Source organism: Lipotes vexillifer, unplaced genomic scaffold, assembly GCF_000442215.2.
Source record: "Lipotes vexillifer unplaced genomic scaffold, Lipotes_vexillifer_v1.1 scaffold570, whole genome shotgun sequence".
Classification (NCBI taxonomy): domain Eukaryota; kingdom Metazoa; phylum Chordata; class Mammalia; order Artiodactyla; family Lipotidae; genus Lipotes; species Lipotes vexillifer.
The window spans coordinates 3,661,238-3,680,387 of record NW_006777801.1 but is presented as its reverse complement, the minus strand read 5'-3'; the positions used below and the strand labels follow the sequence as shown (position 1 = coordinate 3,680,387).

General features: G+C 43.5%; 1 protein-coding gene across 2 annotated transcripts; it reads left to right on the top strand.

The window, feature by feature from the left end:
* Nucleotides 1–339: 339 nt before the first annotated feature.
* On the top strand, nt 340–16,418 carry TRAF5 (TNF receptor associated factor 5). Of its 2 annotated transcripts, XM_007451322.1 has the most exons (10): nt 340–558; nt 1,549–1,606; nt 3,274–3,375; nt 5,757–5,921; nt 6,559–6,636; nt 6,952–7,026; nt 9,560–9,652; nt 13,310–13,450; nt 14,826–14,994; nt 15,649–16,269. In XM_007451322.1, exons 1-10 carry the CDS (start codon nt 341–343, stop codon nt 16,224–16,226), a joined length of 1,677 nt encoding a protein of 558 aa, XP_007451384.1. In that variant the 5' UTR covers nt 340; the 3' UTR covers nt 16,227–16,269. The 2 variants fall into 2 exon arrangements, with proteins under 2 accessions (XP_007451384.1, XP_007451385.1); XM_007451323.1 differs by lacking the exons at nt 5,757–5,921; nt 6,559–6,636; nt 6,952–7,026 and having other exon boundaries at nt 15,649–16,418.
* The last annotated feature ends 2,732 nt before the right edge of the window (nt 16,419–19,150 follow it).

Below are 19,150 nucleotides of genomic sequence, written 5' to 3'. Positions count from 1 at the left end.
TTTACTCAGAATGTAGTTAACACCTGGCTATATTTTGCCCAAGCATGTAGCCACACTGAAGGATAATTTAGCATCCTTTTGATGGACTGTGGGCTGAAGTCTCACTGAATCGCGCTAGAAGTTATCTGGTCCAGCCTCCCGCTGAGCGCCCCAAAGCCACCTCCCCTCTTCAGGAGCCCTCCAGTGGCAGGAGATTGTTACTATGGTTACAAAGTCATAACAGAATGACCCTGTGAGTGATGTTCACTAATCAGGGAACAGATGATTCAAACACCTGATGGCTGTAGTTGCTGTGGTATTTGCACACTGAATTTTCCTTCTCTTCTCCTGATCCCCCAGAATGGCTTGTTCTGAGGAGCAAGGAGGTGTCCCCTGTGGCTTCATCCGCCAGAATTCTGGCAACTCCACGTCTTTGGACTTTGAGCCAGACGCAGAGTACCAGTTTGTGGAGCAGCTGGAAGAGCGCTACAGATGTGCCTTCTGCCGCTCAGTGCTTCACAACCCCCATCAGACGGGCTGTGGGCACCGCTTCTGCCAGCACTGCATCGTGTCCCTGAGGTGAGTGCTCAGGACCTGCGCTCCGGCCAGAAGCGGACAGGGCTGTTCCTGGGATCTACGTGTCATCTGTGGCCACTCAACTATAATCGTGGTTTCGGGAATTGCTGTGGTTGGCCACAGAACCACGAATATGAGGACGGGCCCTCCCAGCACCCTTCTCTGAGAGCCTGAGGAATAATCTTCATTTTTTTCCGTCTTATTGATAGTCACCTTTTCTGAAAATTCAGACCACACCTGTTTTGCACACGAAGGCAAACCTCAGTGCACAGTCCATGTGAGGAAGGACCTGTATCTCATGGGGGTCTTTCCTGTAGGCGCCCTGACCTTTCCTTGCCTTGAGGCAGAGGCGGTGTCGCATCTGGAAGGTTCCTTGCCGCCGTGGATACTCTGTCGACTCCCCGGCAGCTGTAAAACCTGGGTTGTGCCATTTTGAGGTGGAGACCAGGAGACACATGGAAGCAGGCTTTGGGGGTTTATACAGGGACGTCACGGAAGTTGTACCCTCCCAAGCTTGGAAAGGGGGTTATTACAGCACCTTCTCATTCATTCCTGGGTTCGTTCATTCAGCACCTGTGTGTTCCAGACACCTCGCTAAACCAAGCTCTAGTGCACAGAGGTGAAGAGCTGGAGGTCCAGTGTGACACAGGACCCTCTATGTTCTAGTGAAGGTGCAAGTTGGGGTACAGTGTGATAGCACAGGACTGCCGAGGGAACGTTGGCAGAGGACATTTGACTCTGTCTGCAGGACTCCCTCTTTGACTCACATCCTGGAGGATGAATGGGAGTTTCTCAGGCAGACTGAGGAGGTGCTGAAGTTGGGGTACTGGGGAGCCCCTTCTGGGAGGAGGGAACAGCATGAATAAAGACAGGGCCTGGCCTGCGCAGGGGGAACTTCGAGGGGTCAGGCGTGGCTGAAGCGCTGCGGCTGCTCTTGGATGGGCTGTTGAGGTCAACCCTTAATTCTGGCTTCATTTTGATTTCTCTTTCCAGAGAATTAAACGCAGTCCCACTCTGCCCTGTAGATAAGGAGGTGATCAAATCTCAGGAGGTAAGACAATCATGCTTTGGGTTAGCAGTTCTCTGGGTGACGGAGCAGCCAGTGTCCTGGGTTGAATTGGACAGAGAAGTTGGAGCAGAAGAGCGGGAGGGGGACCTTCCTTGGAGTCCGTATTCCTCTACTGTGGGGTAAGGTGGGACCCCATTCCCACCCCTCTTTGAGAGAGGCTAGTGTGAGTCCTTACTGACGCCCCCCCCAGGATTCCTCTCCCACTTCTTCTTTACCCTCTTCCTGTACTAGCTCCCGTTACCATGAGTCGCTTTGCAGGAATGAAACACCCTGCTTCCTGGAATCACTTTCTCATCTGTTTAGTCTCTAAAACTTTCTCTTATTATTATTATGTCTAACAGTAGCTTTATTGAGATACAATGCATTTGCCATAAAATTTGCCTTTAAAGTGTACACGTTTCTGGGGTGTGTGCCTAGGAGTGGAATGACTGGGTCTCATGGTAACTCTGTGTTTAACATTCTGAGGCACTGCCAGGCTATTTTCCAAAGCAGCTGCACCATTTTGCATTCTTACCAGCAAAGGTATGAGAGTTCCAGCTTCTTTACATCCTTACCAAAATACGTTGTGGTCCATCTTTTTGATTTTAGTCTTCCTAGTTGGTATGAAGAGGTATCTCGTGGTTTTGATTCTCTAATGATTAATGACGCTGAGCATTTTTTCATGTGCTTGGCCATTTGGATATCTTCTTTGTAGAGATTCCTATTCAAATCCTTTGCCCATTTTTAAGTGAATTGTTTGTCTTTTTAGTCAAATGTTCATGCTCCTTCTCTCTGCTCTTATGATGCGTTTTCCAAATGCTTAGTTGTACTTGTGTCTGCCTCATGCACTAGGCCAGGGGTTGGCATACTACAACATGGGATTTGTTGGGATAAATCCAGCCTACCACCTGTTTCTGTATGGCCTGTGAGCTAAGAATGGTTTTATATTTTTAAATCATTGAAAAAAATCAAAAGAAGGGTACACAGGAACTCTATACTATTTTTTACAACTTCTTGTGAGTCTTTATTTCAAAACAAAAATTTATTTTATGAATCAAGAGAAGGATAAAGTTTTGTGACATGTGAAAATTATATGAAATTCACATTTCACTGTCCATAAATGACGTTTTATTGGAACACAGGCATGCCCATTCATTTAAGTATCGGGTACAGTAGGGTTGAATAGTTGCAACAGAGAACATTGCAACGTGGTTGGCAAAGCTGAAAATATTTACTCTCTGACCCTTTACGGAGAAAGTTTGCCAACCCCTGGCTTGTGCTGAAAAATAAGTCAGCACAGTTTCAGTGACACCACCTGATGACTAATGCAAACGTTCACCCTGGGACAGGAAGCTGAAAGCATCACCCTCATCCACAGCCCCACCTCTTGACCTTTGAGCATGTGGGGTCAAGTTCACCACAAGATTCTCCTAGCTTCAGCCTACTGCACTAAGCATTAAATTACCTGGCTTGTATGTTTGGTGGCCTGTCAGATGTATCTGAGACAGGCTTATCTTTTATGGTGGTGAATCTGGTATTTCCATTCCAACCACTGACTGGAAGTTTCCACCCAACTTTTGAGATGTACTTGAAGACCGAATTAATAATAGCTTCCTTCACGTTGCTCTAAAGATTTGGAGTGTGTGAGACCTACCTTGTTTATCTTTTAGGTGTTTAAAGACAATTGCTGCAAAAGAGAAGTCCTCAATTTATATGTATTTTGCAAAAATGCTCCTGGATGTAATGCCAAGGTTATTTTGGGACGATACCAGGTTGGTATTACTGGTGAACAATATTTGCCTTTGCTATTTTTCCAGTGACATGTACTGAACATTTTTATGTGACAGTTACTGGGCTAAGCATGGTACGGAGATTCATTGGGTTGCCCTCAGCGAATTCTTGTCTAGAGGTACACTTGGCTACAGTGCAGCACACCGAGGGCTAAGGTGTGAAATTAATCTCACGTGAAGAGATTCATTTTGTATGGAACACATGGAGGACATACCATGTGTGCTAGACCTTAACTTGTGGGTTAGGGTTATTGATCCAAAAGAGAAGGTGTGAGACATGCTGGGCAAAAGAAATGGTCGAGCAAGGACATGTCATTTTTGGAAAACTGTGAAGGATTGGGGATTCCTAGGATGGGAGCCAGGGCATGACTGCAGAAAGACACAATTGTAAGGGTCCCTGCCTGGAAGCATTTGCAGGTGCTGGGGTGGGTGTTTCCTAGCCGCTGTGGGCCCTGCTGTCTTAGAGGTTGTGATCTAAGGCAGACGACACAGACCAGAACAGAGCTAGAATGTAGTGTAAAGGTGAAGCATTGGTATGAGATGCAAACAAATGAGGTGTAGGGGAGGTGAAGGGTTGTCGAGTTCCTTTCAGATGAAGCTATCCTACCTTGCTCTTGCATCCAGCGGTGGAAGGTTGTTAAATGGGAAGCAGGAAACGTGGCTCCGCCACAGCAAGCCCTTGTCAGGTTCAATCACACTATGAATGAATACGAGGCAAGCATCTCTAGCTTCCAGGGAATTGCTAGGAGGATGCTACAAGTTTCCCTTCCCAGCCACACGTTTTGGAATGTATTTCAGGTGATTCAGTCTTTTCCCCAGCATGCCTCTAAACCCCTAGGCACTGAGCTCATAAATGTGTAAATGATTCCCTTGTTAACCCAAGAATTTCTTTGGAAGTTCACAGAAGGTTTTTGTGTTTTCCTAAGACAGTCCCTCGCCACTTGTTTTGACAGTCAGGTCCTAGAGCAAGCAGGGCCTCTTTACCAACTTTGTTGTCACTAAGCCTGTACAGGAAATGAGGCTCATTGATCAGCTCTAGTGACCAGATCCTCAGCTTCTGGAGAACAGTGGCTGGTTTATTTTCACCTGTTTCTTTTGTATTTCCTCTCATCCCCTGTTCTCCTTCACCTTGCGAGTAAGGTGTAGGATCCCACAGGTAGCAGAGTCTTGATGAATGCTGACGGTTTTGGTGAGAGCTGAGGGGTAGCATCCATGGATTTTGGAGAAGATGTAGATGTCCGTTGTCACTGTCTCTCATTACTAGAGGCAAAGGAGAATAGCTATAATATTTATTTACCTCCTATAGTAAAACTGTGTGTTCTCTGAAGGGGTCAGCAAACTGTTTCTGTCAGGAGCCAGATAGTAAATATTTTAAGCTTTGCCAGCCACACAGTGTCTGTCGCAGCTACCTGACTCTCCCATCTCAGAGGGAAAGCAGCCATAGCCAATGTGTGAGACATAGGTGTGGCTGTTCTCCATAAAACTTTACTTACAGAAACAAGTAGCAGGCCAGATTTGGCCCAAGGGCCGTGGCTTGCCAGCCCTGTTTTAAAGGATCTTATGGTGGGGAACAAACTCCTTAGGATTTTGATACCTTGTCAGCACCACAGTAACTTGCAGTGTTATCTACAGGTTCTGTTAAGACAGGCCTGCTTTAAACAATCTGTAACATGAGGAACACCGTCTGAGTCATCATCCTCTAATATTCTGGTCAAGAACATTTCCTGACTTGACAAGGATGACCCATCCCAGCTTCTCCTGGGCCTGTGATCCTGTAGTCCTCTATCATTTTCTTTACCGCTTCTGGAACAGCTTTCTCTCCCTCCCTTTCTTTCCTTTAGTCCTTCCCCTTCCTTCACTTACTTAGGGGGTAGCCTTCTCTTCTTCCCTCTTTGCCCTCTGTTCCGGCTTTTACCGTCCGCTGTGCAGAGATTAGTACTTGGTGCTGGAGGTGGGGATGGAGGGTGCACAAAAGAAATGTCCTTGAGGAGCTGGTAAATTAATTGGCATGCCTAAGGAAAATATTCAAGAGCTAACCTGAGAATATGAGCAGGTTAATAGGTAATCAAAGATAAACCCGGTATGCTTTCTTCGTCACGCATCTTCCCCTGTCCTCCAAACAAGGCTGGCTGTCACAGCCTCCGTGCAGGCAGCCTTCTCCATGCCCTGTGCTCAGCAGAGGCAGCGGGTGGCCTCTGCAGAGAGCCTGTGACAGAGGCTGTGCCCCCTGCCCCCCACCCTCACAGTCCTTTCTCCTGCTGCCCCAGGGTCCTCCCTCCCTCCCTCACTAGGCCTTGCAGCAGGCTTCCCCTCCCACTGCCCTGCTCAGTGGGTCCCCACTGGCTTGTTGTTATCTGTCGCAGGACCACCTTCAGCACTGCTTATTCCAAGCTGTGCAGTGCTCTAATGAGAGCTGTCGGGAGCCAGTTCTTCGCAAAGATCTGAAAGAGCATTTGAGTGCAGACTGTCCGTTTCGAGAGGAAAAATGCCTTTATTGCAAAAAGGATGTGGTAGTCATCAACCTACAGGTAAAAAAAAAAAAAGAATCATCTTTATGGGACTAAATTCTGCCTCAGTGGTCACAGTGAATCAGGTGGGATACCGGAAGCACTTTTCTGGATTTATTTTTATGCAGAAAGAGGTCTAAAGAATAACTTTATCTGAGGGTTCTATAAAAAGCTAAAAACCTTCTTGGTGGGACTCTATTCATGTATCATTGGCAAAAATGTTGTTTGAGCACCTGCTGAGTGTGAGTGGTCCAGGAGTGGCGCTAGGCGCTGGGTCCCAAGGAGGTGACCACACTGTCTGCCCTCAGGATGCTCTGACCTAATTGGAGAGGCAGGATGCCGGCATAAGACTAGAGCGTGGGGTACCCTTTACATGTGCCAAAGGAGCCAAGCCAGTGACTCCCATAGTCTGTCCTCTGTCAGTCCCATGTCCGCTGACCTTCTTTAAAAGAATTGGAAAATTGAACTGAATTGAATTCATTTATACCAAGAAGGCAGCCATCTAGAACGCTTTTTGGAACTAGGCCATACCTTCCTACAGAGGGCAACCCACATAGCATAGATCCCCAAAGGGACATATGTATACACACACTGAGGCCATACAGGGAGCCTTTGGAAGCAAGGCTGGCTTTATTTCAGCACACTTTTTCTGTTTCAGAATCATGAGGAAAACTTGTGTCCTGAGTACCCAGTATCTTGTCCCAACAAGTGTTTGCAGATTATTCCAAGAACTGAGGTAACTGTAAATAATTCTCTTAGATTTTATGTAAGATAAAGTTTCAGTAATCACTGTGGTGTGTGTTTGATAAAATCCCATAAGCAGGGGCCCAAGGCTTAAATTATCCTCATGATAACCGTGGTTCTGTCTTCCCTCCCCTTCTCCCTGAGAATTCTTCTCTGTTTTCATCTTAGCTCTCCTTCCCCCAGGCTTCAGCATGGTGCTTCCTCCCTTCTTCCCAAGCCACCCTTGGCTCCCTGCTTACCGCAGTTATACCAGGTAGCTGGAGAGTCAGGGATGCATTTCTCTAGCATGAGGCTGTCTGTTTTGTAGGTGGATGAACACCTTGCTGTGTGTCCTGAAGCTGAACAAGACTGTCCTTTCAAGCACTATGGCTGTACTGTAAAGGTATGGAATAATTGTTTCTGTCTACCTTCTACTGTATAATTCATTTGTTGAGTTCATTTTATTCTTGATTCCATTCAAGATGCAGAAGGACATTCACTTCTGAGAAACTTGAAGACTGGCGGTTGTAACTAGTGGCTGCCAGTAGGGTGAGGCAAGATGGTGGTAGGGAATTAACAGGTACAAACTACTATGTATAAAATAAATAAGCTACAAGTATATATAATACAACACAGGGAATATAGCCAATATTTTATAATAACTATAAACAGAAAAGAAAAAAGACTTGTATATAATACATAATACATAATACTAATACTTGTATTAGTCAGGGTTCTCCAGAGAAACTGAACAAATAATTTATATATACATAAAATTTATAATACCTAATACCAACTTTTTTGAGGTTTGGTTATATCTGAAAATAAAATGTGACCCTCACATTGACCTTGCAATCCTACTGCTAGAAATTTATTTCACAGATATCCTTTCATAAGTATGCAATGATTACACACATATACAAACACACGTGCACACAAAGATATTTACAGTACCCCCCCCTTGTCCATGGGGGTAGATTCCAAGATCCTCCACGGATGTCTGAAACCATGGTTACTACCAAACCCTATATATACTATGTTTTTCTTTCCTATACATACATACCTATGATAAAGTTCAATTTACAAATTAGGCTCACTAAGAGCATATCTGAATTGCCAGCATCATTTGGGGCCGTTATCGAGTAAATAAGGGTTACTTGACGACAGCACTGCGATACTGCAACAGTTTATCTGATAACCAAGATGGCTAAGTGACTAATGGGTGGGTAGTATGTACGGCCTGGATACCTGGACTATGGGATGACTCACCTCTGGGGCAGGATGGAGCAGGAAGGCACAAGATTTCACTACGCTACTCAGAACAGTTCACAATTTAAAGTATGAATTGTTTATTTCCGAAATTTTCTATTTAATATTTTTGGACCATGGTTGACCATGGGTAACTGAAACCACAGAAATTGAAACGGTGGCTAAATGGGGACTACTATATGTAGCCAAAAAAAAAAAAAAATCCAAAAACCCACAAAAAATGAAAAACAACCTATAAGTCCATCTCTGAAGTACTGAGTATATAATTATATATATATTTTTTCATATTTTGGAATACTATGCATCTGATGAAAAGAATGAGGTATATATTTTAAAAATTACATACAGTATGATCTCACTGTGTATGTATCTTCACTGACTCTGGTAGTGAGACTAGGGAATTGGGTGTGGAGACAGAGAGAAGGGGGCTTTTATTTTTCTTCTACATCTTGCTATATTGTTTGAGATAAGCATATATTTCTCTTATTTTAAAAAACTCTTATGAGAAACCTTTTTAAAAAATCAGTGAAGAGTCCATAAATGTGTCACATAGCAAACCAGTGATTATCTTGGCTGAAGAAAGGAGAGGGTTTACCTTCCTTGTGCACAAAATACAGAATTGTTTTCCAGCTCTAAAAGGAATCTCCGTTTATAAAAAATTTTATTTAAAATATTTATTTATTTATTGACTGCTTTGGGTCTTCGTTTCTGCTCGCAGGCTTTCTCTAGTTGCGGTGAGCGGGGCTTCGTTGTGGTGCGTGGGCTTCTCATTGTGGTGGCTTCTCTTGTTGCAGAGCCTGGGCTCTAGGTGTGCGGGCTTCAGTAGTTGTGGCTCACGGGCCTAGTTGCTCCACGGCATGTGGGATCTTCCTGGACCAGGGATCGAACCTGTGTCCCCTGCATTGGCAGGCGGATTCTTAACCATTGCGCCACCAGGGAAGTCCCTAAAAGGAATGTTCTTTACAGTTAGGCCCAAACTTCCATTTGGATTGTATTCTAGGACTTGCTGGGGATGGCTGGGGGAGTTCTCTGGAGGAGGGGCCAACCCTAAACTGAAGGGAAATTGATGATGAGTGTTTGCTTAGAGTCTATGGGCCACCCATACCATTTGCTTTTACTAGTAATGCAGCCAGTCTGCAATGGAATTTTAATGATAAGGGAAGAAGTTTGCATTTCTTCTTGCAAACATATAATTTGACTTTGAAGGCAACAGATTTGCATGGGCTGACATTACAATTAGGTTGCATACCTTCTGCCCGATAAAAGGACAGTGATAGAAGGCGGTAGAGAAGTGTGCTTGGTAGGAGAGAGAACTAACGGAGGCTTAAAACTGATCTGGGAGATAACCCACCAAGGAGGTAAGTTTTATATGGGAATAGTTGAGAGGTGGTAATAACTACACTTAACCCTCAGTCATATACTCCCAGGGCAAGGAACGAAATCAGTGCTGAGAACTTTGATAGTGGCCTGACTCTCTGTAAGTGTGTCATGGGTACTGTAGAATCCTAAAGCTGGAAAAGGGACCTGGGAGGGGTCATTCTCTCTGCAACCCACCATGAGACAAGTAAGCAAAGTTGTTAAAGTTCTGCTTTAGCAGAATATCCCACCACCACCCTCATTTTGGGAGCCTTTCAACAACCTGACTTATTTTTCTCTTCATATTAAAGGATAAACGAGGAAACCTGCAGGAGCATGAGCATTCAGCCTTACGGGACCACATGCTTCTGGTTTTAGAAAAGAACTTCCAGTTAGAAGAACAGGTAAATATTCAAGGGTTCAAGTATAAAGGGAGGCAACAGAATCGCTGGGATTTGTACTTGTTGGTATTTTTATATTCCCCTGTGTTTCAGTATAAGTCAACTGGAGGTAGATGTTTTTCTACTAAGAGGCCAGACAGACTCACAGGCTTGTAGCACATTAAACTGGAAAGTGCCTTTGAGATCTTAGATGAAGTAACTAAGCTCAAAGAAATTTTGATGTGTTTGTGATATTAAGGGACAGAATTCAATCTCAAACCCATGTCCCTGATTCTCAGTCCAGTGCTCCCCGTGTTACACCACACTGCCTCTCTGCAGCCTATCCACACACCTTGTGGTTATTACCTGGCACCTAGTAGGAACCTAGTAGATGTTTGGCATTTTTAAATGAAATCAGTATTACCATGAAACAACATTTGACTATCTGTTCTAGGCACCGTGGGTTTTATATATTTTGTAATAAGTCTTAACTTATTAACTTTGCGACCTACTCATACGTGCATATTTATTTCACTGCAATCAATGCATACATACATATTTATTTCACTGGGTTGTGACTATCAAGTGAAATTATGTGTGCAAATGCCAGCCGTAGTCCCTGGAATATTCATAGTGGACCTCAATAAATGCTGATTCTATTGAGTAATTATTCTAAAAGTTCATTATTTTGTTAGGGCATCTCAGAGGATCAGACTTTTCAAGCCCAGGTAGGGAAGAAAACCATCCAGCTGCAGAGAGGGAGCTGAATTTTACGGCTGCAGATTATTTTATGATGTCTGATTCCACATTAAAGTAGGTATGTGAGTTTCAGGGTCAGATCGTGGAGAAAATTAGAAAGACTGATTAAACTGTAACTGGTGGAAGGCATGCTGCCTAGGAGCCATTCCCAAGTTCTTTCTGTAAGAGTTGCCTCATTCGTCTATCCACTGACCCAACAAACACGTGCCATATGTCAGGTACAATGCCAGTTGCTAGGGACACTGAGTCAAGGAAGACACAGCACGTACCCTTGAAGAGCTCACAAAAATGTAAACAGATAAGATGCTGTGCCTTGTGGGACGTGCAATGGGGGTGCCCTGTGTTGGGGTACAGAGGCTGCAGCAGTTCACTCTGTGGGAGTTGCAGAAGGCTTTTCAAGGTAACACATCCGAGCTGCATCATCTTGAAGGAAGAGAAGGTCCGTCATTTAAAATGTTGTGGAAAGAGGATATTCCAGAAGGGGAAGGTTTATGCCAAGGCGGAGAGGCATGAGAGAGGCTAATGGTCCAAGGAAATGGGGTTTGGGGGTAGGGAGACATCCAGGTGTGAGACAGGGAAAGGCCGAAGACTGGTGTGTTGGGTCCAGACTGCATTGGCCTTCCATGTAAGCCAAGAAGTTTCAAATATCTTACATTCAGTGATTTTTTAATTTATTCATATTCTGCTCTATTTCAGAAAGGATTTAAGGGCCAAAGTTTGGACTAATGTTTGCCAGTAATAAGGATCTAAAAGACGCTTTTAAATAGGAAGATACTTGGTCAGCTAATTGTTTGGCTTTAAAAATAAGACAGCTGGTGGTAGCATGGAAGATGGATAGAAGGAGAGAAGAGAATGAGGACAGAGGGACCAGGCAGAAAGATGCTGCAGTAAACTAGACAGTGTGGCAATAGAGCCTGGCAATTGATGAGTGAGGGTCCTGGAGCCAGCAAGGCCTGGGTTCGAGACCTGGCTCCGCACATAGGAGTTCGGGCAAGCTACTTAACCTCTGTCTTCCACAATTTTCTCATTTGTAAAATGGGGTCGTAGTGAGGGTCAAATTATATATGTGCGCTCTTAGCACAGTGCCTGGCTAACAATAAGCAGTTCAGTATTAGGAGAAGTGATACTGGAGGTGGTAGTGGGTGGTGGTGATGCCGAAGGTGAAGGCTTGACCAAGGCTGTGTCAGTGGGGATGGAGGGAGGGCATTGAGAGACTTTTGCAGGTTGGAGTCACATGCTGTAGTTAAGGCAGGGAACTTGGTAATGTTATTAACTGAGATGGGCACTGCACACAGGAACAGGTTAGACGTGAGGGTTGGGGGGCAAGAGGAGACACTGAGTTTGCTTTTGGTCAAGGATGTCTGGTGCACACGTGCGAGTCAGCTCTTGGGGTATAAGTAGAAGATTTGGGGGCCAGAGATCAGATGGTTATTGCAGCCACTTGTGCATTCATTTATAAGACATGTGTCAAATGCCCTCTGTGTGCCAGGCGCTGTGCTGGGCTTTGGGGATCAGGAAATAAGTGAAATGTAGCCTCAGCAATTTAGTGGAGAAAAAAATGACCAAATTAACCAAAAAAAAAAGCAATGAGTCATGAAGGTAAGTTATGCTTCTAGAGTATGGTCAGAATGTCATGGAACTTAAGAGGTGGCCTAGGTAGGTGGTACTAGTGTGGAAGTATTTCTGGGAGGATATGCCCTTGAGTGAGGCTTAAAAAGTGGTCGCTTCTAGGTGAAGGATGAAGTGACTGAGAGCAGGGCCTGAAACAGAAGGTGTGTAGTGTGTGAATGGGCATGAGGCTGAAAAGGTGGCCAGGGGCAGATTTTGTAGGGCCCTCTACAGCCTGTAAAAGAAGGCCACTAGAGATGGTTAAATAGGAGGGGTGACCAGCCCAGATTTGTCACTTATTATTCTTCTGGTCACAGTATGGAGTATGATTTGGAGGAAAACAAGGCTAAAGACAGGGGGAGCATTCATTCATTCATCTATTTAACAAACATTTATCAAGCACCTACTGGTGCCAGGCACCAGTCCAGTTGTTGAGGTTCCAGTGGACGGTGGGACTCATGCCAGTCCAGCTCCCATAGAGCTTCTTTTTGGGTATGTGTTTGTTAGGGACAGTGTATGATCTGTTAGGAAGCTATCGTAGCAGCCCAGGTGAGAAATAACGCAGGCTGAAACAAGATGAGATGCAATGAGAAATGGATGTAAGAGTTGTTTTGTTGTGTGTCAGGAGCTAAAGTTGGCAGGTATTGCTGATTAAGTGGGTGTAGGGGTAAGAAAAGAGTTGTCGAGGATCACGCGAAGGTTTTTGGTTATTTCCCTCAAATTGATCATAAATTCTGAGAGGTGGTGTGTTTTGCCTACCACTTGCTAGCGGTATGCTGGGCAGGTTACTTAAACGCTCTGCCTCTGTTTCCTTATCTGTAAAGTGAAACTGATAGTCATACCCAACATATAGGGTTCTTTGAGAATTAAAAGAGCTAAGGAATATAAGGGTTTCACAGACTCGGCAAATTGCAGCTATTACTATCGATGCTGTGCATACAGCATCTAATGTGGTATGGCGATCAGGACTCTGCGGTTGTTTAATAAGTGCATGCTGAATGAAAGAGGAGATCCAGTTCAGCAAATTTAGTCAAGTGGTGTCACTAGCATTAGATGAGCCATCAAAGTGGGTTACATATAGAAAAGGCTGATGAGGAATCTATGGATCTTTCTTTTCTTTATTATTTTTTTTCGGAAGCACCTGCGAACATTTCTTAGAATTATATAGTAATCTACCTGTAAATATTTTCTATAAATATATGTGTGTATATCTTTCCTAGAAATACTTAACCTGCAATATTTTCCTAGAACTATATTTAAATTTTAACTTGTGTGCATGCAGTTCAATGACCTCATTCATATTCCTGTTATTAGATTTCTGACTTATATAAGAGCCTAGAACAAAAAGAAAGTAAAATCCAGAAGCTAGCAGAAACCGTAAAGAAATTCGAAAAGGAGTTCAAGCAGTTTGCACAGCTGTTTGGCAAAAATGGAACTTTCCTCTCAAATATACAGGTGAGAAATGGCCTTTCTATTCATAATCAAGATTTAGCCTTCAACTAGCCGTGAGGGTTTTTCTTTTAATTTTTTAAATGGAAATAATTTCAAATGTGCAAGAATAAGATAGTGCAAAGAACACCTGTATATTCTGCATCCAGATTCACTCATTGTCAGTATTTTGTCCCATTTGCTTCATTCATTCCCCCCCCTTCTTGTCCCAAACTCCCCCACCCTGTCCCTGTCACCCCCCCGCCCCCCATGGGTATTCTTTCTGAACCCTTTGAGAGTAAGTTGTCTGTCTTATGGCCCTTTACCCCTACATACTTCAGTATGTGTTTCCTAAGAATAAAGGTCCTCTTTTATATAACCCAGTACATTTGTCAATGTTAGTACATGTTTACACTGGTACGGTACTTTTAAATAATTTATGGCAATTAGGGCTGTAATCAATGTTGGGCTGATATTAGTCACTTGATTTCAGATTCCCTGAGAGCATCTGTAGTCCTGCATTTTGTAGTCAACAAAGTGAAACTATTAATTCCCCTGGGAAGAAAATGCTTTAAGCATCACTAAAATATAGCAAATATTACTTTGTAAATCATGAATGTTAAATAACCATAAACAAATTCCTAAAGAATAATGACTTTATTGTGATTATAAAATTTACAGTGGAAAATATTTCAAGATGTGATACGGGCAATCTTTTTGAAATCTGGATTATCACAGAAAATGTAGGCCATATAATTTCCATATTTGTCAGCATACCATATGGATGTGTGTGTGAGTGTGTGTAGAAAAAAGGAAATCCACCATATGTTATTATCTCAATTCTGACCTTTTTCTAACACAAGAACCAGTCAAGAGTGAAGGCACTAAGGGTAAGAGTGGAGAAGAAATACAGTTATAGTTTTATTTAGTCCCTTCCATCTAAAGAGAGCAACCAAATGTTCAGGCTTTAGCTCAGGCACTTCTGTACCACCTGTAGTGCTCAGGCCAGAACAGGTGGGCCTTCTTCCAGCGCATTCTCTGCCTTCTAGCAGAGTAGGAGTGAATCAGAAGAGTAGCATCTAAGAGAAGGAAGTGATAAGGTAAGGAGAGAACAGAGATATAAAGATAGGGTAGAGAACCAAGAGGAGAGACACCAAGGGAGGAGTAAAACTCAGATGAAGAACAGTTCAAAGATTTGAAACAGGAGCAGAGACGCTGTGGAGGGGAAGGAAGCTATTAGGTGACTCATCTCTCTGAGATCCTCATTGAATTTTCTCTTCTGGACTGTGCATTTTTCATTTCATTAATTGATTAATTAAAGGTGAAATGTTTGAGTTGAAAGATATAACCTTAACGAACTACTCAAATTTTTTTGACATGATGATCCACTTTGTACTGAAAGGTTCTTGCCAGTCACGTTGACAAGTCCGCTTGGCTAGAAGTTCAGGTGCGTCAGTTATTACAAATGGCTAACCAGCAACAAAATAAACTTGAACTGAGGCCTTTGGTGGAAGCGATTGATACAGTGAAACAGAAAATCACCCTGCTAGAAACCCATGATCAAAGATTAGGTATGTCTAATGTTTTATACTTATCTGTTGGTGATTCATTATTTCTACATGCGTTCATGAAACAAGCAGACCTGGCCAATGGAGAGTCACAGCTGTCCAGGATCAACAATGGCTGAATCTGGTATTTGTGAGACAGAACAGCACGAGATTCTGGCCACTCAGGCAAAAATGATGAAGGGCCATGAGTGGGAGCTGGAACAAGCAAGGGGTGGAAATGGGTCAGGAAATTCCAAGAACAGGCAGTGATGGTTTTTTAAGGAGAGTAGACAAAAATGAGAAGGGGAAAGATGTGGTGGGAACATTGTTTTAAGTATAGAAAAAGAGACAGGTTTGGCTGTTTAAAAGCCTTCCAGTTAGAAAGCAGTGGGGCTTACCATGCAGATGCCCGCTAGCTCAGTACAGAGTGCATCTTCTCAACACTTTGGTGATCCTCAGATCAAGAGGACGCATTTGGGTTTTCTTGGTGCCAATCTTGCCAAGACACGAGAATCACGGAGTTGATATTATTAATAGGAATTGTCCATTGGTGGACATTGAATTCAGTTCATCTTTGGGATGTCAGAATTTTCTTGATTCTCTTCGGATAACAAAATTCCTCTTTGGGCAAATTTTAAAGACAACTTTAAGGCCTTCAGAGTCTTTTTTTCCTTGCAGTTGTTTTGGAAGGGGAGACTAACAAACATGATGCCCACATTAATATTCATAAAGCACAGCTGAATAAAAACGAAGAGCGATTTAAGCTGCTCGAAAGTGCCTGCTATAACGGAAAGCTCATCTGGAAGGTCACAGACTACAAGCTGAAGAAGAAGGAGGCGCTGGACGGACACACAGTATCCATCTTCAGCCAGCCCTTCTACACCAGCCGGTGTGGCTACAGGCTCTGCGCTAGAGCGTACCTGAATGGGGACGGGTCCGGGAAGGGGACGCACCTGTCGTTGTACTTTGTGGTGATGCGAGGGGAGTTTGACTCACTGTTGCAGTGGCCATTCAGGCAGAGGGTGACCCTGATGCTTTTGGACCAAAGTGGCAAAAGGAACCACATTATGGAGACTTTCAAGGCTGACCCCAATAGCAGCAGCTTTAAAAGACCCGATGGGGAGATGAACATTGCCTCTGGCTGTCCACGCTTCGTGGCTCATTCCACTTTGGAGAATGCCAAGACCACCTACATTAAAGATGACACCCTGTTCTTGAAAGTGGCTGTGGACTTAACTGACCTGGAGGATCTCTAATCACTGCTTCTGGGGTGATAAAAGGACTCCTTGAATCCAGAACCTTTGGTTAGTGTAGTGACTGAATGTAGGCTCGACACACACTTGTATTTGGCTCTTTGCCCTTAATGTTTGAAGTCATTTTGAGATTTCTCAAATGCAGTCTTCCTTTTACATTTTATTCTGTCCCAGTTTGAAACTGACAATACTTAGAATATCTTCTCATTATTTATATTTTTATATCTCTTGAAAGATGTTAATTTTCTTACAGGTAAGGTCTGGGGCATACCTCTTTTACTGGTGCTTAGTGTGGGGTCTCAGGGTGGGCCCCCTATAATATTAAATGTCATTGAGGACACAGAAGTAGAATTTCCAGTTGAAAATGCTTTGGGTTTTGTTTTTTTGTTTTTTGTTTTTGTTTTTTTTTGCGGTACGCGGGCCTCTCACCGCTGTGACCTCTCCCGTTGCGGAGCACAGGCTCCGGACGCGCAGGCTCAGTGGCCATGGCTCACGGGCCCAGCCGCTCCGCGGCATGTGGGATCTTCCCAGACCGGGGCGCGAACCCGTGTCCCCCGCATAGGCAGGCGGACTCTCAACCACTGCGCCACCAGGGAAGCCCCATGCTTTGGTATTTTATTTTTGACCTTTTGATTCTAGACCTGACCGTAAGCCTGCAAAAACTATCTTTTAGGGTAGGCTATTCCAGTTAGGTAGATGGGTAATGTAATTCAATCTGCCCAGTTTGGAGCAGACTTTTTCTGGTTATATATTGTATTTGTGGAAATTACTACACCTTTAATATTTTCATGAAGTTTACCAGTAGTCAGCAAGCACAGTTTTGCAAGGATGCATAAGAAGTGGTGAATAGAGTAAGCATTTCCATTCTCCCTGTTGAAGTAAAGCAGAAAGCATGGCATAGTTTATACATAAGGAGATACAGCCATCCAGCTAAAGTTCAGATTTTATTAGGTTCAAGCATGTGAAAAAACTGTTTTCAAACAAAATGATCAAATATTATCAGTTTCGTAAGATTCATCTTAATAAACAATATATATGTACATGTATACAAATAGTTTAAAGGTATTTGGTAAGAATAGTAAATTAATATGAGGATGGGCAGAATTTAGTATACAATGGAGAAAATGTCAAAAATGGATAAGAGGAATTTAAAACCTAGGGAGAACACCATTACAATTTCCTATGGGTGTTAGTACTCCCATCCGAAATTGCTGGCTAAAAGCAGTATCTCCTATTCTTTTTGAGAGGAATTTTGAATTCATAAATTGATATGAAAATGGGCACTTATGTAAACTTGTGATGTTTCTTGTCGAAGTCCTGAGTACTTTGTGAAGAACAGAAGTGATCGTGTTCTTCTACATCTATCTGTATGGGTCTGGGAGTGTAAATACAAGTCTACCTGAGTCCTTCTGACTCTTGATAAGCCTGAGCTTAACAAGAAACTACCCAGTTTTCCTGAGCCCTAACTCTTGTTACGCCACCGAGCATGGCCGACACTCAGCTGGCTCCCTTGAGCATGCAAGGGCAAGCTGCTCACTGGGGTGATGACCACATACCTTAAAACTCTTGATCAGTTGACCTCACAGAAGCACATGATTTATACCAATGGCTTCTGGAATAAATGGAACTTTCTTCCTCTCTCCTGTGAAATTTCCAAGATACCAAAGACTCATACTGCACAAATCTTCCCAAAGGGTTAAATTCAAAGACCTAGGTTCACAATAGAAATCTGCTAAAGAACTACCCTGAATCTGCTGGTGAACTGGGGTACAGCTGACGGGTCAGCACGTTCCCTCAGACAAACTCAGGAAGTGTTTCTCTAGACCCCACAGCTGGACGCAGGTGGCGCTGTGTGCTTGTTTTCAATGTTTCTCATCAAGTCCAAAGTCATCCTTGTGTTCCTGAGGAACAGATCACACTGTTGTAACTAGTTTTAAGTCTTTGATGTGAAAAACATTTTAAAAAGGGAATTTATCAAAATACTGATTTTGTGCTTTAACCAACTTCTCTACATAAAAAATGTAAGTCACGGCATGGTTTGCCTTATGAGTTCAGAGTCCCTTCATCATTCAAACAGTGAACACAAAACAAGGTATTCTGAAATAAAAAGCACTTCTTTCTCACAAAATGAGAGTTGTGAATTTTGTTTTAAGGAAGTCGAGCCATAGAAACTTATTTTTCCTTTTTAATGATCTGAACGGTTATTTTTATTCTGTATCTAAGATTTAAATTTTTATTTCCATTTTGGTCTAATTTCAGTTCCTGATGAAAAGAAAACAATACACTAGGCATAAAAGGGGAGTCAACAACCTTGAGAAAGGTATGTGCAGGATTCAAATAGGGTGGGGAGGTGGGGTACATACTAATGCACCTTAGCAGATCTGAATTCTAACCTCTGGTCTCCAGATGTGATGATTTCAGAGAAACAAGAAATAGTCACAGGGTCAATTCCCAGTGCCAGTCTTGAGTGCACACAAATGGGACACAGAGCCACGAACCCTTTGTGATGGCCCTTGGACAATCGGTCCACACTGCAACTACCTCTTTTCTCTTGAAAGTGGTTGCAGACATCGGTCTTAATCTTACATAAGAATTCTGGGCTGGAGATAAAGCTCTGATGGATGCACAATAGAGGACCGGGTGGTGAAATCCCCTGGGAACACCACACTTTAGGGAGGAGGAAGAGGAATCTGCAAAGCATTTGGAGAAGAGGTCAGAGGTTAGAGAAGTACCAAGGGAGGTGGGAAGGGGACTGAATATCAGCAGGGCCAAATGTCACCCTGAGAATAGCAGTCGCTCCCAGGGCACCACCCCCGGCACTCTTGAACTCATTATCTCCCCCAGGCTGCTCCCTCCTCGGTCTGTATCTTTGACCCTGGCCTTTGCCTTAAGCTGCAGACTCCTATATCCAAGTACCTGCTGACCAT

Excerpts from the sequence above, each read along its gene's own strand:
- TRAF5 (XM_007451322.1), top strand. The coding sequence starts at position 341 with ATGGCTTGTTCTGAGGAGCAAGGAGGTGTCCCCTGTGGCTTCATCCGC. Across the intron at positions 3,376-5,756 it reads TTATTTTGGGACGATACCAG|GACCACCTTCAGCACTGCTT; the intron begins GTTGGTATTACT and ends TATCTGTCGCAG. Across the intron at positions 5,922-6,558 it reads TGGTAGTCATCAACCTACAG|AATCATGAGGAAAACTTGTG; the intron begins GTAAAAAAAAAA and ends TTTCTGTTTCAG.